This window comes from Notolabrus celidotus, chromosome 16 (assembly GCF_009762535.1).
Source record: "Notolabrus celidotus isolate fNotCel1 chromosome 16, fNotCel1.pri, whole genome shotgun sequence".
Classification (NCBI taxonomy): Eukaryota; Metazoa; Chordata; class Actinopteri; order Labriformes; family Labridae; genus Notolabrus; species Notolabrus celidotus.
The window spans coordinates 8587273-8614462 of NC_048287.1; the positions used below are offsets into that span (position 1 = coordinate 8587273).

At 39.9% G+C, this 27190-nt stretch overlaps 1 protein-coding gene across 2 annotated transcripts; it reads left to right on the top strand.

Annotated features, from left to right (window-relative positions):
• Positions 1–3133: 3133 nt before the first annotated feature.
• Positions 3134–27190, top strand: si:dkey-222b8.1 (uncharacterized protein LOC560317 homolog). Of its 2 annotated transcripts, none has more exons than XM_034705327.1 (13): positions 3134–3435; positions 7659–7734; positions 13294–13534; positions 15910–16084; positions 16170–16193; positions 17027–17236; positions 17323–17586; positions 19762–19860; positions 19999–20052; positions 23082–23265; positions 23457–23625; positions 23860–23998; positions 24162–27190. In XM_034705327.1, the coding sequence occupies exons 1-13, from the start codon at positions 3432–3434 to the stop codon at positions 24371–24373; spliced, it is 1851 nt and encodes a 616-aa protein (XP_034561218.1). In that variant the 5' UTR covers positions 3134–3431; the 3' UTR covers positions 24374–27190. The 2 variants fall into 2 exon arrangements, with proteins under 2 accessions (XP_034561218.1, XP_034561217.1); XM_034705326.1 differs by having other exon boundaries at positions 3135–3435; positions 19759–19860.

A 27190-nucleotide genomic window follows, 5' to 3' on the forward strand; every position in this document is an offset into this window, starting at 1 on the left:
TTTCTTTTAAATTGTGCCACCAAATCTAGAGAAAGATTTTCACTTTGGATGTTAGTTATAACCATACAGGTCATGATGTACAAAAGGATGCTCAGAGTCATCATTACATGATATCTAAGATGGCAAATGAAGCAGAGCCCGGTGCTGTACTGACAGTTTTTGCCTTTCTATCAATGTTGCGTTTAATTGGACGTATTCACAGCATTAATGCATGAGTGGAAAACAAAACGCTGAGAAGTAGAAAAGAGGATGAAACAGCTTCTGGTCTTGCAGCAGTAGCACAATATAAAAGTCCTTCCACATGCTAATACTGAATCTTCATGACTTTTGAACAAGGGGGCTCGTAGAAGCATCCTGGTTAGGTCAGGGTGAAAAGTTCCGTCTTTTTGTGTTCACACATGCAGTTTATCCTGAAATTTTAGGAAATCCCAGAGTTGTGAAAACAGCTAGAAAAAAAGTCTAAGTTTATCCCAGTCTGGAAACCTCAGCCTGACCAATCATGTCTCTTTGCACTTGTGAGAGTGATACATGTAATTATTGAGTACTTGCTATGAATATTTGAGTCATATATAAATCCTATCATTGCATTTACCACCATATATGACAGAGTTTGCGGCTGGTTTGAGTCAACTCTTGAGTTATTGGGTCTGTAATCAATACAAATCTAAGTCAGGTTTAAGTTAAACTTGGAGTAATCGGGTCTGGAGTAGGTTGAGGTTGAACTTGAGTTAAACTGGATCTTGACCCTGAGAAACAGGATCTGATTCAGTCTGAGCCACGTGTTCAGTTTATCCTCCTTATGAGGGTTTTTGTGAGCACTTCATTTTGACGGACAACTTAGATTAAAAATGTCTACCATATTAATGAAAGGTACTCTAGTGACAGAGCTCCATATTTTTTTATTTCATTTAAATGTCCATCAGTTGTGTTTATTGGTGCCGCAACTCTCTCAGTAAAACTCTGCTGAGTTAAATCAACATAAAGCAAATGTTCCAACTCACTGTGTAGAAATTTGTCTCTGTGATTATGCATCATGACAATGCCTTGATAATATTTCTGATTTTTAGTTTTTGTATGACATCTGCTGCTTGTTCATGAATATTTGTAAAAAATATACATTAACTTCACATTGCTTATGTCTGTGTCTTGTCAATAATTGTTCCCAAAAATGTTCTTCTGTCACCATGTTGACACATTCTGGTTTGAAGTTGGTTGCTTATTTGTATAAATTTACTAAAACGAGCTGTGTAATTTAAGCCAAATCTAGGTGTAACTGTGTGTCTTTTATTGGCATGAAAATTTAAAAAGTTTCAAGAAATATTAACAATCATCTAGTAAAATATTTGGACAATATTCAAAAACAGTAACACTTCATGTCACAGTTGTGACTTCACTTACAGTATAAGAAAGTTTAGAGTCAAATAAAATTCCTGGAAAGTGAGAATTAGTCTTGGTTTAAGTTTGACTTAAAGCTCTTGCTTGGAACTTTCAGTTTGTGTTGACTTTGGCGCCCCTATGGACCAAGTTGTACTTACTGTTTTTTTTTGTATTTGTGTGATCAGTGTTTCTCTGCAAAAACTTCCCTGCTCTCTTTCAAAAGTAAAATGTATCACATATCAAGAATATTTTCCATGAACCATGAACTTAGGCCGAAAAGCTTTACAGACAATCTTCTTGTCAATGATCTTGTGTGCTTTTTTAGGTCATAAAGAAACATAGGTATAGATTTCAGTCTGCTTACAACAAGCCAAAAACTGCTCACAGGAGCTTTAAAACTCTAGAATAAAATGTTGTTTGTGCCCAAATCCTCTTCTGCACCAAAGCAACCAAAAACCATGAATTGTAATTTATCAGTAGAACAAAACCATCCATAGTGTAAGTTATTATTACCCAATTTGTTGGGCCTGGGACATACTACAAAAGTTCTTTTTTCAATTTTAATCTCAGGAATGATAATTTTCGAGGTATTTTTAGATGCATTTATTATGGAGGGCCATCTTTTATGTTTTTAAAATAAGAATAATTGAAAAAATACAAATAATAACACTAACTTTTCATGCATTTTCTCTTAGAAAGAGGCACCACATCTAAGAAATGCAGTGGCCCTGAAGGACAAACAAATTTAAAAAGTTGAAACACTTTTACAAAGTTGGAGACAAATTTACATTTTGGAAAACATTTTTACATTTTATAAAACAAAATTACATCAGCAAAACACTTTTACCAAGGCCAAAAAAAAGTTACATTTAAGGAAATACATTTACAAAAGATGAAACACTTTTACAAAGTTGGAGACAAATTTACAAACGACTGAAAACTTTTACTGTTGAGTCTGATTCCTTTTAGCCTGACTCCGTTTAGCCTGAGGCTTTGTGGTCTGAGGCCGTTTCATCTGAATTCTGACACTTGATGAAGGTTTTGCAGAGATATGATGCTTTTTCATCTGAGGTCTGACACCTCACTCTGAGACCCGAGGATGTCTTAATATGTAAACCATGTCGCTCCGTATGGTTTCTCTCCATCAAAACAAACTAAATGACCCCTCACTCGATCACTTCCGGTATTTGGTACATTCCCCTTCCATAAAAATGAAATGTTAATTTGTTTCAGAAATGGTAAAAGTGTTCCGTCGTTTGTAAAATTGTCTCCAACTTTGTAAAAGTGTTTCATCTTTTGTAAATGTGTTTTGGCCTTTTGTTAAAGTGTTTTGTGGATGTAATTTTGTTTTATAAAATGTAAAAAAAAAAATCCAAAATGTAAATTTGTCTCCAACTTTGTAAACGTGTTTCATCTTTTGTAAATTTGTGTTGTCCTTCAGGGCCACCGTAAAAAAAAAGACGAGAAAAAAACTCGGGAGTAAAACATGTTACAAGAGTCGAGTGTTGCTCAAATAACAGTGTGTGTGTGTGTGTGTGTGTGTGTGTGTGTGTGTGTGTGTGTGTGTGTGTGTTGGGGGGGGGGGCGTTAATCTCAGCGGCGCCACCTTAAAAAAACAGTCTCGCGGACCTGTCAATCTAGACGAACCAGACAGACCCTGGCTGGCGGCCCTGCTGTGAGAGCCGCCCCCTGATTGGCTGAGAGCAGTTTTCGCTGTGAGACCTTGGCTCCCATTGGCTGGAACCCGTCGAGACAGCGACGCGCACGACGTCTCCCCTCTATTGTTATTGTGGCGTGCGCGAGACGAACGGACAGGATGCACGAGGAGACAGTGAGGCTGATAAAACGATAAAACAGAGAAACATCAAGTTAAATGAACGATAGCTCGTGATAATAAGGGGATTGAAGCTAGCGTTAGCGCTGCTGTGAACACAGGGTTGACATTTAGCGGTAAAACACAAATATCAGCTCAGCTCTCAACATAAAACGTTACGGATCTGTCTACAACACTTGAGACGATCTTTCTGTCCAAGTTCCCCTCTCCTCTCCGGCTGATGTGTAAGTACAAACTGTTTCTCTCTACCTTTAGTTTGCAGCACCACGGACAGACTGACTACACAACGAGGAAACACACAAACCCTGTTCTGCTGTCTCTGTGTTTCTACATTATGCCCCCATGTTTCAGAATGCACACATATCCTCTGCACCTTCCTCACCGTGTCACACTGCTCGTTTGTTAAACTTGTAGCAGGCAGGTGATGTCTTAATGAAATGTGGATTATACGAGGTGGTCTTTGAACACGTTGAGACCGCAGACTTGGTGACGCATGTTAACCCAAACGTGATGTCAGTGAAGTGAAGGTATGGGTTGTTTAAGGTAACGGTCCTTGTTATCCTCTATTTCCCCCTCTATAAAGACAGGCTCAAGTTTAATTCAGAATATGCTGCCCTCAGGGGAGGTATTCAGCTGTAGACATTAGGGCCTGTTGGTATGATGCTGATGAACAGTATGTTTATATAGAGACGTGGATGGAAGGTGTGGTATGTGTGTGTGTGTGTCTGTGTGTGTGTGTGTGTGGATTTGAGGGGATGTATGTAGCAACAGTTACATGTATGTGCTCTCATGCTGTATGTACGGTGGCCCTTAGAGTCCACTGCACAAACATGTCACTGAACACCAAGAGCATCTTACTAAATACTAAAATATCTGAAGAAACATTAAAAAATCATAAAGTGCAAAAATATATTTTTATTCTGTGAGATTATTTCCTCTTTTTGCATTTAAAAAAATATGATTGGCATTTTTTTGAAGGTTTTTGCATTTGTGAAAAAAAACTGCATATAATGAAAAATATTTTATTTGTGAAACATTTTTGTTTTTGTATTTAATAAAATGTTTTCATCAGTCAGTAAAATATATTTTTGCATTTAGTTTAATGTTTTTGGTGTTTCGTGAAAAAGTGTATACCTTTAGTAAACACAAATCAGGCGATTTAAACACAAATCAGTCTATTTTCCTCATACATGCACAATATTTATATTTATATCTTTTAAACGTTTAAACGTAAATATTTTTTGCATTTAGTAAAATAGAAAAGCTACAGCTAATCTGACTCAATATTAATCAATCAATCAATCGATCAATCAATCAATCAGACTTTATTTGTAAAGCACTTTTCACACAATTATATTCTAACACAAAGTGCTGTACATAAAAATGATAAAAACAGAATACAAATAAAATGTTTTTAAATTAAGATGATCCCTCATTCCCCATCCTAACCCCAGCCCTGACCAAAAACCCACCCCTCCATATACAAACACAATAATAATGATGATAAAAATAAAATAAATAAATAGATGAAAAATAAAAGAAGTTGCTGTAGGGGGGTGATCTGTAAAAATATGAAGATGGTTAAATCAAATTTAAAAAAAAAGAAAATCCACAATAAATTAAAATAAATAAATAAATAATAAAAATGGACTGATCTTTATTGATCTATAGTAATTTAAAATAGAACAGTATATACTTGAAAAAAGTGACAAGAATTTGAACTAGACAATAGATAAATAAATAAAGTTAGATGAAATAAAACTATAAGAATAAGACTGTTAAGCATGATTCAAAACCTCTGTACAATGTTTTGCTTTCCATTCTAGTGTTAAAACTACATAGACAGAATAAATGTTATTTGAGAGGTCAGAGCTGCATGTATGGTTATGTATGTTATATAAGATGCATGGTTGCTAATAACACATATATACACTACTGTCAAGCTGAAAGACAATCAGAGAGAAAACTTAAATAAAGTAATAAAATATAACAAATATTTAGTGATTTTGAGACTGACTTCAGAGATTAAAAATGTCCACTTTCTACCAGGTTTCCATTTATTGTGATTTTATACTTGCTGGATTTAAAATAGGCCTCTCCTATGTCGTTATTGTACCTTTTTATGAGTTCTCAGGCAGCTGAAAATAACTGTGAGTTAGAGTTGCAGTGATTTGTCAAATATCAATGAATCTAGTATGAACTGATTAATTAGCATATGCTTTTTATGAATGGATGAATTGTTTCAGGTGGGGTTTGCATTTGGTGGTACACATTTGGGCGTGTAGATATGATGACGATGAGGAACTGAATGTCTGTGGACGGTGTGGGGTGTGTATGTGGCTTGAAGAGGATACATATAGATACCTGTGTGTATTTAATGCTGTAAATACATTAGGGATGCACTGCTGCATCGGTTCAATTGGTCATGACCGTTATTTGCCCTCTTGACACCCATCTGCAAATAATATGCAGTGCATCGATGTCAGTAGCATATGTTCACCTATATCTTCTCACATCTATATCTTTATTACTTTTAATGCTGGCAGAGACTTTCTGCTGAAGAGGTTTTTAATGGGCAGAAGAACACGCCTGTCAGACACTCTTCTTCGCTTTCATGATCACATGTAAAAGAAAATGTGGGAGTTTATACTCTCTGATAAAGATCAGCCGTATGCAGTTTGTAAGACAGGTTTTAGGGACTTTTAAAGAGACTACTAGAAACAGTGTGAACAAATCAAATCTCGTAGCTCACTTAACAAACAGAACTGAAGAATTACAGAGAAGCAATGCATAAAACCATCAGTATGGGGATCAGCTATCGGTTGAATTATGTAAAGCATCATATCAGCTTTGGTTTCCACAATCTGTGCAGCTTGAAAAGATGATCAGAGTACTACAGGTATTCTGATTCAAAATCTCTCTGCACAATGTGTTTGGTTGTAAAAATCAGGACCTGAATGTTTAAACGTGGCGTTTCACAGATGCATGATGGTAGGTATTTGTTTGGCTGTAATCTCCACAGATGCTACTGTATGTGACACAATACTGTAAGGATAAAACAAAGAGTATACACACATGGGAATCCTGAATAGTGCCCTGCTAATTAAGGATTTGTTAGATGAATATCATCTTCAGAGAGGATCATTGTCCTGATTTACCTCTGCAGAGGTTGTTTTCTCTAACTAACAACTGTAGTAAAGACTTATTTATTTATATTTATTTATATGTCCAGATCCTGATCTCAACTATCCTATCGGAGCCGATCTGGACGTTTTTTAATTGATCTGTGATCAGCATATGAACCGATCTTGTCATCCAATAATTTGTCTGCTGTCACTGAACACAGTTTGCAGCTGAAGGCTAACGCGCAAGTGTAATTGAGTGTTCTGTGTTCGCTTAACCGTAAATACATAATGAGAAAATAATAAATGGGACATTGATGTAGAACTCAAGCCATGATTTACATTTTGTTGTAGAACTCACATGAGCACCACCAGACACATTACAGAAAAAACATCTGCTCTACTCGCCCTATGGTAACTCTCCAGGGACATATGGTTCAAAATGGCAAAAACATAAACCAAACACAGGACAGTCTGTCACGTTAGCATTAGCAACCTCATGGCTAGCGGCAACTGCTGTTCTCTATACCGGTGAAGCGGCTAAGATTGAAAGGTGCCGCAGAGACTAAGTGGGCTCGTGTTTGTGATGCATCTTGCCATAAATCAAAATCAAAGTCCAAGGAAAGTTTTCTATTTATTAACAAAACACTCAAAATAATTAAATACTAAAAAAGAGCTAAATAAACGATAATAATGCAACTATAACAACTATTATCTAGGCAAACACAAGTATCGGATCAGGACTCGAGTCCCAGAAAACATTCAATATAAAAAAATCGTACCGGGATCGGGGGCCAGAAAAGCTGATCGGGACATCCCTACTTTTTCAAATTACTGACATTGTCCGTTAAATGTTGTGATTACAACTTTATGCACTGCTGAAAGACTGTGATACATTTGCAGTTTATGTATGTATAAACATTTCTCAAATGGTGTGATGAATGCAGATCTTGTTGGTCTCTTTACATAAGAAATGTAACATGCCTGCAGTAATGAAAAACACTTGACCAATCTGTTCATTGCTGAATACTCGAGCAGCTTTTTGAACATTTTGTTGTCCTTTTGAATTTTCTGAATCCCTGTGACAGCTGTCACTACGAGGTAATCATATTTAGTGATTATATTATTTATTTTCGTCATCAGTAACATGTTTAATGTAACGTTTTCATTTTAAATTGACCCTAAAGATGACAGCCATGTTACTGATACTGTATGTTAACTTATGTTGACCCAGCTAGTTCCCAAATCTAGATGCACTCGTGTCACTTCTCTACCTCTGATGAACTCTTATTCATTTTCTTGTTTGTTTGTTTGTTTGTTTACAGGGACGGATTCAGACCTGGGCCATCATGATGCCAGTGAACTTTCTGGTCACTCATTGGCTGATCAGCTTAACACCAGGTGAGCAGCACACAGCAGATGTGTGACAGAAATACAGAGGGTTTTGGTCCTCTTTATGCAGAGAACTGTTCTCAGTGGAACGTTCTCCCTCTTTCTTTTTTAGTTTCATGAAGAATTTTAAAGCTTCTTTGAAGCAGGGTGAATTTTGTTAACAAAAACTGCAGATAAGGTCAACGACCTGATGAAGATGAGACAATGACGAGCTGAAAATACATCATTGATAAAAACTGTGACGGAGGTATGTTTAGTTTTTGTTAATGAGACAGGAGCTTTAAAGAGGAGCATAAAAAAACTCAAACTCAGCAGTATAACGGCACACACACACACTCACACACACACACACACACTCACTCACACACACACACTCACTCACTCACTCACTCACACACACACACACACACACACACACACACACACACACACACACACACACACACACACACACACTCACTCACTCACTCACTCACTCACTCACTCACTCACTCACTCACTCACTCACTCACTCACTCACTCACTCACACACACACACACACACACACACACACACACAGTATAACATTTACGTTAGGAGGGTGATGTTGAAACACTTTTTGGATTTGCATTACATTCACCACAGAGACATAAACTCAGACCTCTTTCTCATAAGGAGGAGATCTTTTATGATATCAGGATCTCATCATTCTGAGATCTGCAGGCAGGCAGCTCATCAATACACACTGGCTGATTTGATTCAGTGAGACGCAGCGGCTGACAGCGATGGCTGCTCGCCTTGGAAGCAGTCATCCTATGATTGCATCCAACCCCTCTCATGCTTGCAATGTTTTCATTGGCTGTGATGTACTGTGAATGCAGATACACTGCTATTACATCTTTTTAACTTGCATGTCAACTCAGCTGGATTAAATAATTCTGAAGTGATCATCCTCAAAGAGTTCAGGTACATGGTGTTATGTCTGACAGTCTGATCTTAAACACTTGAGCTCCTCAGGGTTGCATTGTATCTCTGATCTTATTTAGTACTAAAAGGGGATAATGTAGAGCACAGGGGACCTTTATTAGCTAAGTATGCAGATAATATGGCTTAAGTAGCAAACCCTACAAACACAGTCATTTAAGGTCAACATTAATTGTCTTCGTTCAGTGGTGTGATGACACTAAAGAGATGTGTCCATTGTGATGAAAACAACTACTACCTCGTATTGAACTAATGATAGTCAAAGGCCAGGACGAGGAGCAAGGTAGCACCTTTTAAAACCTGAGCTCTGAGGTCAGAAAATGCACTTTTGAGCAGAGTTTACCTATCAATTGTTGAAAGTGTCCTCACTTTAACATTGTGTCGTGATACCAGCACTTCAGTGTCACAAGCAAGACAAAGCTTTCCAAAGTGGTTAAACTGAGCGGTCCAATCACAGGCTGAAAACAGACTCAGTTGTCCCGTCATCAAAGGCAGTCCACCGCCTAAATGGAGCATATTAGATGACCACAGCATCCATTAAACCACCACTCTCAGCTTTTGCCTTCAGGACAAAGGTACAGAGTCCCTGTGCAAAGAGACATATTTATTAAAAACCATAGATCCCAGGTGCCATAAAACATCTCAGTCAGTAATGCAATTTAAAGTCAGCCTGCTGCCTCATGTCCTTACTGTAGTAACATGGTGCCCTCCTTTAATGCAGATAGATTGTGTCTGTTTTTATTAGGAATATGTCCTCATGTAAATGTGTTTATTGGCATAAAACGCATCTCCTTTTTTAATGCAACTCTTTTTGTTTATGGTTTGTTTTATTTATTGTTTTTTGCATACATTTTCAAAGCAAGTCATAGGCAGGATTTAGCAATTTGCTTGCAAAAAGTAGACAACAATTTTAATTTATATTCTGTTCTATTCTATTCTGTTCTGTTCTATTCTATTCGTTTCTGTTCTGTTCTATTCTGTTCCACTCTGTTCTATTCGATGCTGTTATATTCTATTCTATTCTGTTATATTCTATTCTGTTCTCTTCTCTTCTATTCTGTTCTATTCTGTTCTGTTCTATTCTATTCTGTTCTATTCTGTTCTATTCTGTTCTGTTCGGTTCTATTCTATTACAGTCTATTCTGTTCTGTTATTTTCTCTATTATTGTGTTCTATTATAATATATTATTTTCTTTTTTATTCTGTTCTGTTCTTTTCTTTTCTACCACTCACTTGAACAGTCATTTCAGTCACTATGTGAGATGTGACATGAAAACACATGCAGAAACACAAACATCCACAGGCTACAGGAGCCACATTTCTTATAGTCTTCAAACTGTCACTGTCACCAGTGCACAGATATTAATACAGACTGTGGAGTACCTGATATTCACACTGCAGAGACTACAGCCATGGAAACTGTAAAGTGAAACTTTTACCCCCAACTTTGCTTTCATGTTTGTGGAGACTAGATTTCAAAGAGAAATCTTCCTCTGTCACAAGATTCAGCACACACTCACACACATAGAAACAGCCATTTTTAGTCTCATCTCATACTGACAACAACTACAATGATTGTCCAAGCGAGTAGTGCATCACAGTCAACAACAAGAACATCAGTAAAGCACAAAGGGAGTTGGATGTGCAGCCTTCATCATCAGCCACCAGAGTGTTGATAATAATTACTGTGGATTAGTGGATCTCATAACTCTGATAATCTCAATCTGGTAATTATTAGAGAAGATTTTATAAATATGAAATAAGAGGCTGACATTATCTGTCTTTGGTGAATGTTACGCTAGCAATGATGAGACATCTGACTGGCTGCTCTGGTATCTTGGATGACTTTTAACTTCATTCAGACTAGTTTTTGTTGGGCGCTGCTTTAAAATACAGGGAGAGTCATCTTGGTGGGATAGTTTTTCTGCACAGGAGCACCACAGATGAAGTATAACTGTCATTCCCCTCATGTCCTCATGTATCATCCTGCTCACTGAATAACAGCATCATCGCAGGGTTTGTTTGTTTGTTTGTTTGTTTGTTTGAGCTTTGTTTTCTTGTCTTATTGAAACCATCATCCTTGTTAAAAAGGGCAGAAGGGCAGAGCAACCAGCTGAAACATCCACTCAGTGTAAATCAGAGGTAATCTCGGCTGTATCATCCTCCTTTTTCTGAGGCTTTGGGGCCGGTTTCTCAGGTGTTGTATAGACACATTCTTTCATGGCTGGAGCTGTACTTTGTTAATAATATGAATGCTTGTTTTGAGGATGTCATATTCCTCAGTGCATTAATGCTAAAAGAGATAAACTTGTCTGTTTGATTTAATGTTGGGAATCTTAGCTTTGCAGGAAGAAGGAAACATGCAAATATAATTTGGAAGAGAGGGAAGTTTTGGCAATAAAAAATACCTCTACCTGTCAATGCACTCATTCGATACCATTGCCAGTGAGCCTTCAGGAAGTGGTTTCAGGTGCAGTCATTTTAGAAGAAACTAATGTCAGCCATCAGGGTTCTCTTCTGTTCCTCGTGTTCATTTTAAATCACAGTCGCAGCAGCAGTGGAGGGAAGTGGTGTCAGAAAATACTTTATTCATGTGGATTAAAATGGAGAATAAATCTCTGGTCACTTCTTTTTCTCCTCTGTCTCACCTGAGACTGAAGTAAGTTGGCTACCTTTAATCTTACAGAGGTTATTTCTTAAAATGAAGGATGTAAATTTCAGTATATATCCGATTTCATCATTCTTGTCTGTGTTATTCCTTTTGCACATAGAGGGGATGCATGTGACGTCACTGTAGGCAGAGTCACTGCGATCTCATCCAATGAGTGAAACAGAGCATCAGGAAGCTGGCTCTCTTTAACCTGCCCGATCAGCATGCTCACTGGACCAGGTTACGTTCAGAGGTCCAGCTTCAAAAAGGCCGTCAAGTGCCGTCCTTTTAGTGATTATTGCATGATAAAGTTCTCTGTGGGCAGTTTAAATAATCTGACTACAGAAACATGTGAAACAGTGATTATAGATCCACAGATTGAAGCTGTGCAGTCACTGTCTGCACCTTATCACAGAGCCTCTTCATTCAGGCAGTGATGAATAGAATCTGACCCTCCTCCAGTCTCCTCCTCTCAGTTTACCTGTCTGCTTCAGGTAAAATTAACCCTTTAAATTCCAGCAGATCATCCACACAGTAACAGAACGATCACAGCGTCTGAGGACACTGGGTCATGTTTTTAAGCTTAGTCCTAATATCCAGCAGAATCTGTTTCAGGCTGGTTTTTAAGTTAGCACAGATTAAATCAATTTAATGATCCAACAAGACTTCCATTTTTTTATAATATACATTTATGTTCATGTATTTTTCATGAAGTTCAACTATCAGAGCTAACATTGGTCCCTGCCTGTGCCGCTGAAATCATGTGTCATAGTAAATGTATCAGAGCTGTTCTGTGTAGCTGTCACATAAGAAGTGAATGAGAGGCACTGACAGTTTATCAGAAAACAACAGCAATGGTAAAAGTATAAAAGGCATGATTATAAATATAATACTTTCAAATAAAATAAAATCAACACAGTAAAATTATTAAAATAAGGAAGAGTACAAAGAAAAGTTAAAAATAAGGTAGCGTTAAAAACATCAGATGAATACAAGAAATAAATAGATAAATAAAAATAAATAAATAGATAAGATAAATAAATGTTAAGGCAATGATTAAAATAATAATGCAGTCCAGGGCTAAAAATAAAGTACTCCAAATTAAAAGCCAGATTAAAAAGGTAAGCCTTAAGTTTACTTATGAAACCACCCCGGAGAGCTTGCCGTTCTTTTTTATTATGATTTGAAATGTATTCATTTTTACATTCAAATAAAGACACACAAATAATGACAATACACTAAAATAAAAAATAAAAAATAAAAATAAAAAGCTTGCCGTTCTGATGTCCAGAGGCAGAGAGTCTCATAGCTTAGGGGCATAAAAACTGTGGAGGACTCTGTTTAGTCCAACTTCCCTGAGTTGAAACAGATATTTGTCTCTTTTACTTCCATCTTTGTCCTCTCTGTTACTCAAGGTAGCCATCTTGCAGGATGTTTTGCCACGTGGTCCGACTGTCCTGCCTGTAATGCAGCGTCAGTGCGTCCACTCTGCAAAAAAAACAACAAATATTTGACAAAAGTGTGGCAAGTTCAAAGAACGGGAAACAATACATGTCTGAATTACAAATACAAAATAGTTTGTTTTGCTTTCCTTTAGCCGCAGAATGATTTTTTTTGATAAAGGAGGGACTAGAGGCGAAACAATTACAATCTGAATCATAACTCAAAGTTTTTTTAAGCAACAGTATATATTTAGGGACTTGATTGGACTGAATACATGTCAGATAACTGAGTTTAGGCTGGGACATGCTTTCCGTCTTCATGCTCATACACTCATGTGCATGTTGTGGAAAATTATCAAACACAAATCTTTTCACCAGTAAATGTGATTTACTGTCAGATAAGATGTTTGACTCTTTTCCTTAATGTACAAAGACCAGTGTGACTCCTCCAGAGTGCATCGTATTTGTTCCCTAACATCATCCTTCCTTCCTCTGGTTCCCCGTGTCCGCAGCATCATGTCGGTGAATCCTCCCAGCAGCAACGACGCCTGCCTCAGCATCGTCCACAGCCTCATGTGTCACCGGCAAGGCGGGGAGAATGAGGGCTTTGCCAAGCGGGCGATCGAGAGCCTGGTGAAGAAGCTGAAGGAGAAGAAGGACGAGCTGGACTCGCTCATCACCGCCATCACCACCAACGGCGTCCATCCCAGCAAGTGTGTGACCATCCAGAGGACGCTGGACGGACGGCTGCAGGTCAGTTTACCTCCAGTGATTGGATGGAGTCGTGCAGATGACACTGAAGGTCTGAGGTTTTTTTGGAGTGAACTGTCTCCTCACAAAGACTTGAGCTTGTATGAGGGATTAAATATCATGTGACTGAAGATGTCTGAAACTTCAAACATCACCGGTGTTTCTGCATCGCTTCTCTCGTGATTGTGACACTTTTGTGATGAGAAGAGACATAAGTAAGGAATATAATGATGCACATAAAGCCTGATTTATACTTCTGCATCGACCCCACGCAGCAGTGGCCTACACAGACATGAGCACCACATACTTGTGCGTCAATGTGTCTATGACGCACAGCAATACTCCCCCAAACGCTTGAGGGCAGTGCGGACTCTCTGATAGTCGGGTTGCCTGTTTCCAGCCCTGCTACGTTGTCTGTTTACTTTTCCATGGTCTGCATCAATTTGACGTGTAGTTACATTTGGAGGAGGTGCTGGTCGACTTAATGTGTAGAAGTATAAACCAGGCTTAAGAAAATAACCCGGAAGTTCCATCTCCGCCTGATACCAAGTAATGGCTATGTTTGAGATGATCCATGCAGACGTGTGTTGGTTTTAAAGTTCCATCTCTGAATATTTAAAGTAAGAGGTGTGCTGTATTTCCTGTTTGTTCACTTATCGTGCTGTAAACGTTCTCCACAGTGACACAGCAAGCGTCCATTAGCCGAGAGATAACGACTCAGACGTGACACTTTGATGGCCGCTTTGTTTTGACATGTTTCTGTTACAAAGGCGGCTGCCAGCTTTGACTCCGCCAAGGACGGCACTTCAGTTATAACTCCTGATGAAACCCTTGATTTATAGTTTCAAAAATCACGATGTTATTATTTATGTCCATACTTGATGAAGAATACACAGTTGGCAGCAGCAGAGCACCTCTCCTCTCTTTACACGCACCCCGATGACCGTGGGTTACCATAATAACAGGTCACTCTCAAAAAAAGGGAGTAAGAGTAAACAAACATCAGAAAATGATGCAGTAAGGACATAAATGAGTATAGAATTAATTGTGTTATTTAATGCTTGTCTGAATGTTACCAATGCTTTAATCTTTTAATGTAAAGCACATTGAGTTGCCCTCGTGTATTAAATGCGCTTTACAAATTAAGTTGCCTTGCCTAGAAGAATTCAGCTGAAGACATGAAGTAAAGTTTTTATGTTAAAAATTCAGAAGGGAAGGACCCCTCAGACCTCCAGTTATTATTTGTACCCTGTGTTGGAGCTATAGTTCAACTGAAACCAATTATTTTTGGCATATATTTAACAGATGGAGTTTAGGATACAAATATTGTTACACTGAAACATAACTTGCGTAATGTGTAGAAACAGAAAGGATTAAAAACCTGATGTAGTTCTTGTATTTCCAGGTCAGAGTAAGACCCTGAAGAAGACAAACAGTGACACCAGGAGGCAAGAATGAAGGGAATCCTAGGCTGTTTTCAAAACCGCCTGCTACATACTAACTACAGATGTGGTAGGCAGTAGGTACTGCATACCGCATACTGGGTCTGAAGGTAGAATTTAGTCTGACTGTTCTGTTGGATCTGTTCTGCAGGATGCTGGGTCAGGTGTTGCTGGATTTCCGGTTTCAGAAAACCGAAGTACAACGGCCAAGCTGATAGAGAAACTGCTTCTTTAGTATCTACTTATAATTTAAAAAGTGAAGAAGTGGTTTATATGTCATTAAAGATTTTCACAGCACAGTGCCCCCATCCAAAAAGAAGAAGAAGGACAATGTTAGCATTGTGCATTGTGGGAAACAGTACGCGAGGGAGACTGGTCCGATGCATACTGAGAAATTTCTGAATCAGTACGACATCCAGGTAGTTTTGGCATACTGTAGATTTTGCTCTTGTTCACATACTACATACTGAATTTTGAGCAAAACAGTACGTACTACTAGAATAGTAGGCGGTTTTGAAAACAGACGTTTCACTGCTCCAGAAGTCCTCCCAGTTCTGTGCAGCGTAATGTAGTTATTCCCTAAAACCACACAGAGAGACACAGAGACAGAGGATACCTCCCATGACTCCTCTAGAGAAGTTACAGTATAGACATCCAATGTTAAGAATAATCAAGATTTACCTTGAAATACGTTAAAGATCATCTATTTCAGATTTTAAGATCCATTTATTATTCTATATTTTTATGATTGATTTTCACTCTGTGCTGGTTTTCTCATCCTCCTGGTTTTGTTGTCTTGTCACGTTGCTACCAAACACCACACCTGTAAAAACGTTGTCTGTTTGTGAGTCAGTTGTAGAAGCTCTGTCATCAGCAGCTGTGACTTTGTATCACGTGTGTTGTTGGATGACTTCTGTTGTTCCTCTCTCTCCTCAGGTTGCGGGCAGGAAAGGTTTCCCTCACGTTATTTACGCTCGTCTGTGGCGTTGGCCCGACCTCCACAAAAATGAACTGAAGCACGTCAAGTTCTGCCAGTACGCCTTTGACCTGAAGTATGACAATGTGTGTGTGAACCCCTACCACTATGAGAGGGTGGTGTCACCTGGGATCGGTACGTCCTGATTATATCACCATGTTTACTGACGCTTCATTTCTGAACATGTTTTCATTTCTTGTTTCTGTGTCTCCTATGATAGTCGGTCTCAGCCTTCAGAACACAGGTGAGTTCTCCTCTACAGAAACATTTATACCGTAGAGTCTCACTTCTGTTTCTTTCTGTGAAGGGAAGTTGTGTGAGCAGTGTCAGATGTACAAATAAAACACACGGGTTGTCCTTTAAGTGATAGTTTTTACTGTTAGTTTAGTTTATCATCATTTCGTAGCGCAGCATGGTTTGACAGTATGTTGATCTAGTAAATGGAGATAAGGTTGTATGTAGGCTGTGTCTGGTTACACTGACTTATAACCACTCGACCAGAGTAATGAGAAACCAGCACAGGCATGTGGACGTTAACCTGCGAGGAGGTCTGAAGGCTGGTGATGCTAGCTCTGCTAGTGGTAGCCACACTTTGCAAACCAAATCGACATTATATACCTGCAGACTCTGTGATCCTGTGTTTAGTAATGTTGAATAAATTGTTTTTGACTGCAATCACAAGCTTACTTGACATGAGAGGAAATGCGTACTGTAATGTGTGAGTGTTCAGCATGGTAATAACAAAATAGAGTAGGTCTAATCGTTTAAATGTATCCATGCTGAGTGAGAAAGCTTTCCTTGTTTGCTTGTTTCCACATTCAGGCATGTGTGATGTATTTTCATGAATGCTGATCATTCATACATGATGCAATTATGATTGATTCCCTTGTCTAAATCAAAGATTTGTGCGTCTCTATTGATGCCTGTGCTGTTTGTCTTAAGCTTCACACGCTGTATGATTTACAAAATGATAGCTCGGGGTTACAGATGAGTTTGTGCTGAGTAAAAAACATGCTTGTTGGTATTTCACTGGGTTTATGTAGAACATAGTATTGATAGTCTCTCGTCCTGTGGCAGCTCCAGGCGGCCTGATCAAAGAGGAGTACATCCATGACTGTATACAGATGGACCTCCCGCCGGGAATGCCTCTGTCCGAACACCAAGCTGCCATGAAGCTGCCCCCGCCAGACCACTACGGCCAGCCTCTGCCCCCCCAACAGCTGCCCACTGAGCCCCACGGACCCCCGCCCGTCACCCGATACACCAACCTGCCCATCTCGCCCAAAGGTCAGCACTTTGTATCTTTAAATTTGCCTCTAAACAACAGGTCAGAGAGTTAATTCAGGCCTGATGTGTCCCCCCTCCCACCACAGTGTCCGGCTCAGGATCCATGATGCCTCTGCAGGGGGGTCACGGTGACGGCCGCCTCCAGACTGCATCACCACAGGCTCAAGTCATGACCCCTGTACCGAGACCTCCGACCCCGACTCAGCCCTCCACTCATCAGCAGGCCGCCCAGCAACAGACACAGCCCCCACACCCTCACCCTCAACAACCCCCCCACCCTCCGTCTCAGTCCCACGGGCAGAACGGATACAGCAGCAATAAACACTCGCAGAGCCAGGTGGCCTTTCACAGTGAGTACACACTCACAGACACACACACACACACACACACACACACACACACACACACACACACACACACACACACACACACACACACACACACACACACCCACTCCATGGCAAATTATTTGCAGTATATAAATAATACTTTTTTGGAATAATTAAGTGAAATTTGATAATGTCCCACGGCACACCTGACGATCAGTCACGGCACACTAGTGTGCCACAGCACAGTGGATGAAAATCACTGGTCTAAATAAATCATCAATGAAGGCATTGTTTTAAAAACCTATTGCTGTTTATAGACTTGATGGGCAAAGTGTGGACTGAAACACACAAGAGGCCGTGTTCTTCTCTAATAATTAACTTGCTGTCTTGAATTGGGTTTGAAAATTGACTTAAAAAAGTAATAATAAATATCAGTGTGTGAAAGCACAGTGGCAGTAAATTGTGTCAAAAATCACCAAAGACTGGCTGAAGTAGGAATGGGTCAATTGTTTGTCCACGTGACTATTATCTTGTCTTTAAATATATATTCTTTTTTTCAATGGTTTTTACCCGTGCCTGGTTGTAATGGGATACAAGCGTTAGACTGTACAGACAGCACATCTGAAAGCTGTTAAAGTGCCAGCTGCCGGTTAAACAGGTGTGACGCTGTGAGATTCAGAGATGGAGAAAACTGCAGACTTCTGCAGCCGTCAGAGAGTCTGGGGGGCGACTGTTCCCATAACTGTTGAACAATTCTCAGTGACTATCAAATTGTGTTTTTCTGCATTCTGTCTGTATTAGCAGTCGACTGATGTTGTGTTTTTCAGGGCTGATACCGATTATTAATAGTTAATGAGACAAATAACCGATATTGGAACTGCTATGGCTTCTGTCTAAACTTTCTCTGGGTCATATTTCTTTCACTCAGAACCGTGCACAACATGGTTAGATTCTTTAAGTTCATTCATTAGGTTACTCTCAGCATGGTGTCCTCTGTGATGGTGTACAGGTCGATGGATGGGTGCTCGTATGTGTCTGCCTGATGGTTACACAACACCGTTTAACTTTAAAGGACGTGTCACAGTGACCAAAAGAAAAGAAATAAACAAAGATTTGCTTATTGAACAAAATAACCCAACAAAGGAAAAACATGCTTTAATAGGTCGCTGCATGGCATCCTGAAGCGCTCACAGCTGAAACTAATAAGGAAACCGTCACATTCCTTTGACGTCTATCAAATCACAAGCCACAAGGAGGCAGCTTGTTTCCTCGACCGACCACTGCTTAGCCTTGGACTCAATTAGCTTCGTCTTGGTTCTTTTCGCTGCAAGAAAATGGCAGAATTTGTTTGGTTTGTCTTTTTGGTCATGGCAACCCTGCCTCTCACCCCTCTACCCTGATGTAAGCAGTAGGCGGTTGGCCGTTGGCCGTTCTAGACCAGCAAAGCCAATTCTCTTGCAGTCGAAACACAAAAAAATAGTTCTCAACTGAGCATCAACTCCTGAAACTTCCTCGGTGGAAAAGGGGTATGTTAGGAGGGCACACTATAGGTTTTAGTGAGGAGGCTAAAGGCCCACCTCAACTCTGCCTCTGTCTCTCATGTTTGGTCGACCAAAGACAGTTGAGTCAGTATTTCCAACATGGCGACCGCCAGTAACAGGCTTCAAAACTCAGCTTTAAAGAACAATATGTGATGTCACTTAGACCACGTCCATGTTTTAGACAACGTCTATGGTGAGAACAGACCCAGAGGGACAGACACGGCAGCAGAGCCAAAGCAGCACAATTTTCAATCAATCACTTTTATCATGATCAGTAATATATACGATACAGGTCTTTCAAATGCACGTGTATCTTTACCTGATACTAAAACGACTCAACCAAAGGTCTGTATCTGCTGCTCTGTGAGTGAGGACAGTCTGCAGTGTAGTGGCTGTGTGGGAGCAAAAAGAGACGCACAGTGAGAAGCTCACAGCCGGACTTCAGATGCAGACAGCTGCAGGTTTGTGCAGAGGTGTGGTCGTGTTTCTGCCTCCTGTAAAGTGTTACTGCTGTGAAACGGTGTTTACAGCTTTGTTCTGAATAATGGCACTCTCTCTCTCTCTCTCTCTCTCTCTCTCTTTACTTCATGACCTCTGCTGCTCTCTCTATTTCATGCATGGTATTTGACATTGTTTACTTTCTGTTTTCCAGCAGTGTGGACAGGCAGCAGCACAGCCTCCTACACTCCTGTAGGACCCCAGCAGAACGGACGAGGTCACCAACAGCCCCCCCTCCATCACCAAAACCATCACTGTAAGAAATGATTCAAGAAGCAGAGTGTCTCCTTAAACAAACAAGTCACACAATTACTCTCTTTTTTCCAGTAAGCTTATTTCAGTTCATTTGTTCAGTTATCACTTCAGACTGATCCTCTAACTCTTTTTCTCTCAGGGTCTCAGCATCACGGCTCTGCCTCCTTCCCTCCGTCTGTATCCAATCATCCAGGTAAGAGACTTTAACACTGAAACAACTCATCTGAACCCCACTTTGGGGTTTGCACATCCAGACATGCTGTTTTATGTCACCTACTGCTGTCTATTGTTGCAGGAGTATAAGGTGTACAACAGTGTTCATTTTATTAATGAAAATGATGACAATCAATGTTTGTCAATGAAAATGTTAGTGGTGGACTGTCAGACATTTAAAGTCAGTGATATTTTCCCAATTAAAAAATCTTTGTTTGTATAATGCCAAATCACAACAAACATTATCTGAAGACGCTTTTGCAAACAGCCATACTTGTTGTTAACAAAGGCTCAACAACAAGACAGGATAAGACTCAGTCTGATCTCATCTGAATCCACCATGAGCATTGCACCTCGCAGTATTTAGCTAGTTACAGCGGCAAGGAAAAACTTCCTTTTAACAGGCAGAAACCTCGAGCAGAACCAGACTCATGTTAAACAGACATCTGCCTCGACCGAGTTGGGTCTGGAAAGAGGGATAGAGTAGAATAAGAGAGAGAGGGAGCGGTGATAGTGATAAGGCGAGTAGTAGTAGCTGTTTCCGCTGGAGTCCAGCACGTCCGTATCAGCTGGAGTCTGGAACGTCCACAGCAGGAAGACGTCTACGGCAGCTCACAGGAACCTACGAGACAAGGGAGCTCAGGAACTTTTGAAGCCAGAGAATCTAAGTACAGTCAGAGTGACCTAAGAAAAAAGTGTTTTCTTTTTTACTTGACTCGGGGTAATGAACACTCTTGTATATCACCACTTTTACCTGTGTGCATTGACCTTTCCTAACTTTAGTAGATCTGCAGGGACAGCTTTACATTAGTGGGAGAGTCTGTGATTAATTATTTAACCTAAGATATCACACGGCAAAGGTGTTTGAAGAGTTAATGCTGCAGATTTAAACACCTGGCACAACAATGTTGCAAATCTCTGATCCACTACATGAATGATTTTAAAAAGAGAAATGTTTTTTAACAAAGGTGAAGACTCAAATGTGACTAAAACCAACATGAATGTTTGCTCAATATGTGTTTATTAATAAAACATCAGCGATACATCTCAAAGAAAAATATGGATTATTTTTTTTATTTTTTATTATTTACATTGTATTTATTGTTTTTTGATTTTACAAAATTAAATATGTTGAAAACAGAACACCATACAATACTCATTGAAACACACTTAATTAAACAAACAAATAGTAAATATATGTATTAGCAGAGAGAAAAAAAAACTTAAAAAAAAACAACCAAACAAACAAAAACAGGGCTGCCAGTTCATAGAGACACACAAATAGTGTTTCAGAATTGTTATTACTAAAGTAAGAACTCAGGAATGAGGTAAAGTGACATGAATACTTGGTGGAAAGAGGTTTAAGTTGAGGCTCACCAAATCCGTCCTTTGAAAGCAAGTTTATGTTACATTATGCCAAAAAAGGTCACCAAGGTGGTGAGGTAGACTTGTGTGAGGAGAATACATTTTTCAGCAACCACTATCCCTAAATGCAGAATAATATGCATATCATACGACCACTTAAAAGTCTCTGCAGAGCATCCAAAGATGGACAGGTTTTGGTCGGGTTGAATGTCTCTGGAACAGGCTTTAGAGAAAAACTAAAAAATGGAGGTCCAGAAGTTGTGCAGTACAGGGCAACACCAGAAAAGATGTGCCTGAGAACCTTTGGCAGAACAGCATCTATCACATTTAGAAGACACTGATGGAAAGATGTGATGTAGTTTTGTCTTATACAGGTGCAGCTCAAAAAATTAGAATATCGTGAAAAAGTTCAATATTTTTTGTCACTCAAGTCAGAAAGTGAAACTCATATATTATATTGATTCATTGCACATATAGTGACATTTTTCAAAACTTAATTATTGTAATTTTGAAGATTATGGCTTACAGATAATTCCTTCTGCTGACAAGCTTTATGGAGATACTGATTTCATTTTCCAGCAGGACTTGGCACCTGCCCACACTGCCAATAGTACCAAAAGCTGGTTTAGTGACCATGGTATTACTGTGCTTGATTGGCCAGAAAACTCGCCTGACCTGAACCCCACAGAGAATCTATGGGGTATTGTCAAGAGGAAGATGAGACACCAGACCCAACAATGCAGATGACCGGAAGGCCGCTATCAAAGCAACCTGGGATTCCATTACACCTCATTAGTGTCACAGGCTGATCGCCTCCATGCCACGCCACATTGATGCAGTAATTCATGCAAAAGGAAGCCCAACCAAGTACTGAGTGCATAGAAATGAAAATACTTTTCAGAAGCGGGACATTTCTGTTTAAAATGCCCTTTTTTTCATTGATCTTATGTAATATTCTAATTTTCTGAGACACTAAATTTCGGTTTTCATGATCTGTAAGCCATAATCATCAAAATAACAAGGAATAAAGGCTTGAAATATGTCCCTCTATGTGTAATGAATCAATATAATATATGAGTTTCACTTTCTGCCTTGAGTGACAAAAAATATTGAACTTTATCACAATATTCTAATTTTTTGAGCTGCACCTGTAGTCAGTTGATGGAACAACAATGAACCCGTGACATTGCTTCTTCCCAAAAGAACCTGCACATATTTTAAATCTCACTAAAAGTATCAAAACTGTCTTTTAAGATTTCTATATTTTCAACAACATTTTAAAATGAGTCAAGGTTTTAACATTGTAAAATTTCCACCCTACATAACAATAGCCTCAGTCATTTTACAGCTCCTTTGTGCTCAGGTTGTAATACAGCTCCATTTTTTGGCCCAGCAATAAAGCCTTTTGTTTTTTTTATGATTTGCAGTGGATTCTCATTCCTGTTTTAAAGTAATGAAGGCTTGCAGTAAATTGTGTTTCTTTTCCCAAATACAAACTCAGATGTCCTCGGGGGGAAGAACATAAATGCATCCTGCAGAATCCCTCTTTCTTTCTTTTAATGCAGACGCTCTGAGAAGAGAAAAACACCCTCAACACAAAACAACACAGAGCTGCAGTTTTACAGTTTTCTGCTCTCCCTGCAGGTCCAGAGTTCTGGTGCTCCATCTCCTACTTTGAGATGGATGTTCAGGTGGGTGAGATGTTCAAGGTTCCCTCCAGCTGTCCTGTAGTGACTGTAGACGGATACGTCGACCCGTCAGGAGGCGACCGCTTCTGCCTCGGCCAGCTGAGCAACGTCCACCGCACAGACGCCAGTGAGCGGGCCAGGTGTGAGCAGACGAACACCTCCAACAAGTCAATCATTAAATGACTTAGTCACACAGGTTGATTTGATGTCAGCCTAAGTTTGGGTTCATGTTTTTAAGAGAACACCTCTAAAACCTAAAATACACACACTGTATATTTCACTATCAGCATGTGTCCTATGTGTGTCTGAAGTTTCATCCTCCATGTTTTAGGTTGCACATTGGTAAAGGTGTGCAGCTGGAGTGTCGTGGCGAGGGCGACGTGTGGATGCGTTGCATGAGCGACCACGCCGTGTTTGTTCAGAGTTACTACCTCGACAGGGAGGCGGGCCGAGCACCAGGGGACGCTGTCCACAAGATATACCCTGGAGCATACATCAAGGTCTGAATAAAGGCCTGAAGCCAGCACGCACAGTGTTTGGTTCCTCTGTTTTTAAGCTGTGTTTTTACGATTTTAGAGACCTTACGATCAAACTACGTCTCTGTTACTGTTGAAGTCATTGATTTGAAGCTACTGATGGGTGACCAAATGAGCTGTTGTTATAAGAATGTTAACAGAGCACCTGTCCTGCTGAGGTGTTTCTCGTAAACTCATCAGTGTGTGTGTCTGTGACAGGTGTTCGACCTGCGGCAGTGCCACAGACAGATGCAGCAGCAGGCAGCCACTGCTCAGGCTGCAGCAGCTGCTCAGGCGGCCGCTGTAGCAGGAAACATCCCTGGTCCAGGCAGCGTGGGAGGAATCGCACCTGCAGTCAGTAAGTGGTGCTTTTACCTTGTTCTAACTTTCAGCTGAGGAAGATTGAAGTGAGATGAAAACTTTGCTGTGTTGAAGAAGACTTGAAACTAGAGATTGAGTGCAAATACTAAGAGGGAACTGTGAAACTTGTTTTTTCTGACTCCTCCCTCGCTCTCTGTCAGGTCTGTCTGCAGCAGCGGGGATTGGCGTAGACGACCTGAGGCGCCTCTGCATCCTGCGGCTCAGCTTCGTGAAGGGCTGGGGGCCAGACTACCCCCGTCAGAGCATCAAACACACCCCCTGCTGGGTGGAGGTCCACCTGCATCGCGCTCTGCAGCTTCTGGATGAGGTGCTGCACACTATGCCTTTAGCAGACCCCGGACCTGCTAACTGAGGACCAAGAGCACGCTCAAATCCCTGATCTGGATCTTCTGAATGTGCACACACAGACACATGTTAGCTTCAGGCCAAATAGATTTAAAAAACAAAGAAAATCAATCAGAAACACACTGACATCATGCTCGTAACAATCAATGCACACACATGCACACACACTGTAACCAAAACGTCTGTACACACACAGACATTAGAGCGCTGATGTCTTTGGGATTTTTCTCCCCTGTGCAATCAAAACTCAAACACGAGGGAGTCAGATCTCTGAAGGTTACCATTTCAAATCCAGTACTCTGTCCGAAAGACGTTTGTATGCACTGTAGAAATCCAGGGATGTGTTTCAGGATTCCAGTTCCCCCGTATGCAATCTGGATTTCCTCTAGTTGTCCAACACACACACACAAACACACACACACACACACACACACACACACACACACACACACACACACACACACACACACACACACACACACACACACACACACACACACACGTAGAAATCATGCACGACTCAACACTCCAGACAGATAACTGCTTACCTCTGAGACATGCTGACAGTAATTAATCAGCAGCAGAACTGATGTAGAAGTTTGGATTATTATGGAAACCAGTGTTAATCATCTCTGTGCTCGTACTGTGCTCCTCACTGTTATTGATCAAACTGTTAGCATCGATAGCTGGTTAGCCTCCTATTACGCTCAGCTCGAGCTATATTATTATTTTTGTACCAAAAAGACTAAAAAGCCAAAAACATTTAGCTTTAAAGTGGTGTTGTTGTTCTCTGTAATGAAGCAGTGCTACCCTGTATGTAACCAAATGGTTGGTGTGAATCACCAAAACCAGATTACCTCATGATACAGTGCGAAGTTTCATTTTCTACTGCCTGAAGCGCACACATACGTCATCACTGACAGGTTGATCTGTGAGGGACTGAACACTAAAGCCCTCTGAAAGCATCCTGACTCCAACACTACGTTAAATTCACTTTTTATTTCATTAGCTTTGAAATGCATCGCTGCAACATCCTTCTGAATCAATCATAGTGTGTCCACTAACAGTTCTTGCATTTGTCCCTGACCAGCTCAGATTGTTATTCTCAGTGTCTGACAGCATTACAGAAAAGATCCCTCCAGAGATTTAAGAGGAAGATGATGTTTAACCACCAACAGCTGTTACAACACTCTCTGTAAAGCCACCAAACTTCATTGAAAACTTCATTTCTATTTCCCCTCAGAATATATGAGTAGCAGCTGTACCGCTGCCTGGCCTGGTTACTTTGCTGATTTTTTAAATGTCACTAAAATGCCGTGTAACATCAAACCGACTATTTAAGACACCAAAGTCGCACAGTAACACTCAACAGTCAGGGCAACAGCAGTCAGGCAACCCCCATAATGTTGCTTTATTGTGAAGCTTTGCGGTTCACTCAAGTCATACAAACTCCGGAGCTTCGTTAGCATTTTATGATGAATGCCATTATAAAGGATAAATCTTTAAAGAATAAGAAAATAAATGTAAAAACAAAAAGAAGAATACATGAAGGGTTAGAGAGATCAGTAAGTATATAAAAAAGAAAAAACTATTAGCATAAGGGCCTGTGTCCACTGACAGCATTAGGTTTTCAGTGTTCATTGTCCTCAGCACTCTGATTGAAAACATGTCAATGCCAGTTTGCTATCACTGACCAATCAAAATGATGAAGTGGCGGGACTTTAAAAATACCGATGAGTAGTGGCAAAAATGACAAGTGGACACAGACTTTTATTCTCTTTCATGAATACAGTGATTTACACTTTTGGAAACATGTTTCACTTTATACGCCCGAGGTAGCTGACTTTTTAAAAACATTTCATTGTTCAAAAAACAAAACATCAGAGGTGAATGTTAGGAAGGTAAAGGGACCAAAATGAATTAATGAGGATTTATGAAAATATACATTTATAAAAAGAATAAGAAAAATCAAAGATTGATGAACTTCATGAAAAATATGAGTTTAAAAAATATATATGAATAAATACAAACAGAATATCAATGAACACAAGGAGTTCTTGTGATCCGTCTGATTTCTCTTTATATTTCTTATTCCTGCTCCCTCTTGTGACTCCTCTTCAAACTTTAACATGTAGTTTTTCTATCCACCGATTTATATTTATTATCGTTCTACTCTGACACCATGAGACGGGTCGGTGCTGTTATATTTATGTTGATTCAGATCCAGGTGAGGAGAAACGTACATACGGGTTTGTGTGTTTGGAGTCAGGATGCTGAGCGTCTCCGTCAGTTAAACTTGTGGTTCAGCTGCTTTACAAACTTCATTAACATTTATGCATTTAGTGATATTTGTGCCTTTTGTTGTCAACAGTAGATGCACCAACACTGGACTGTACTGCAGACACACCGCGTGTCTGTTCACATGAAGATTCATGTTGTGGTTGTTGATGGTTTTCTGTGTTTCCCTCAGGTATCTGTGATGATCTCACCGTGTGTCAGAGAAATATGAACACACACTCACTATACCTGAGTACAGTTATTTATTGCCTTAGTCTTTGTGAGTGTAAAATATGAACGCTTGGCACTATTTTAATCTTAGCATAGACGACACTAATAGATGTCATATTTATCTGTTCTCCTCGGCCCGCATTCAGGGAACTGTTCGATAGGCTTTCTCACATCTTCATCATCATTTTCATCGTCTTCATCATCACCAGATCACCTGACCTCTCTACAATCACTAACACCACCTCCGTCATGGCTTCTGTTTGCTGACACTGTCTGTTTGTTATAAATAAAATACACAGGAATCATAACATTTGAA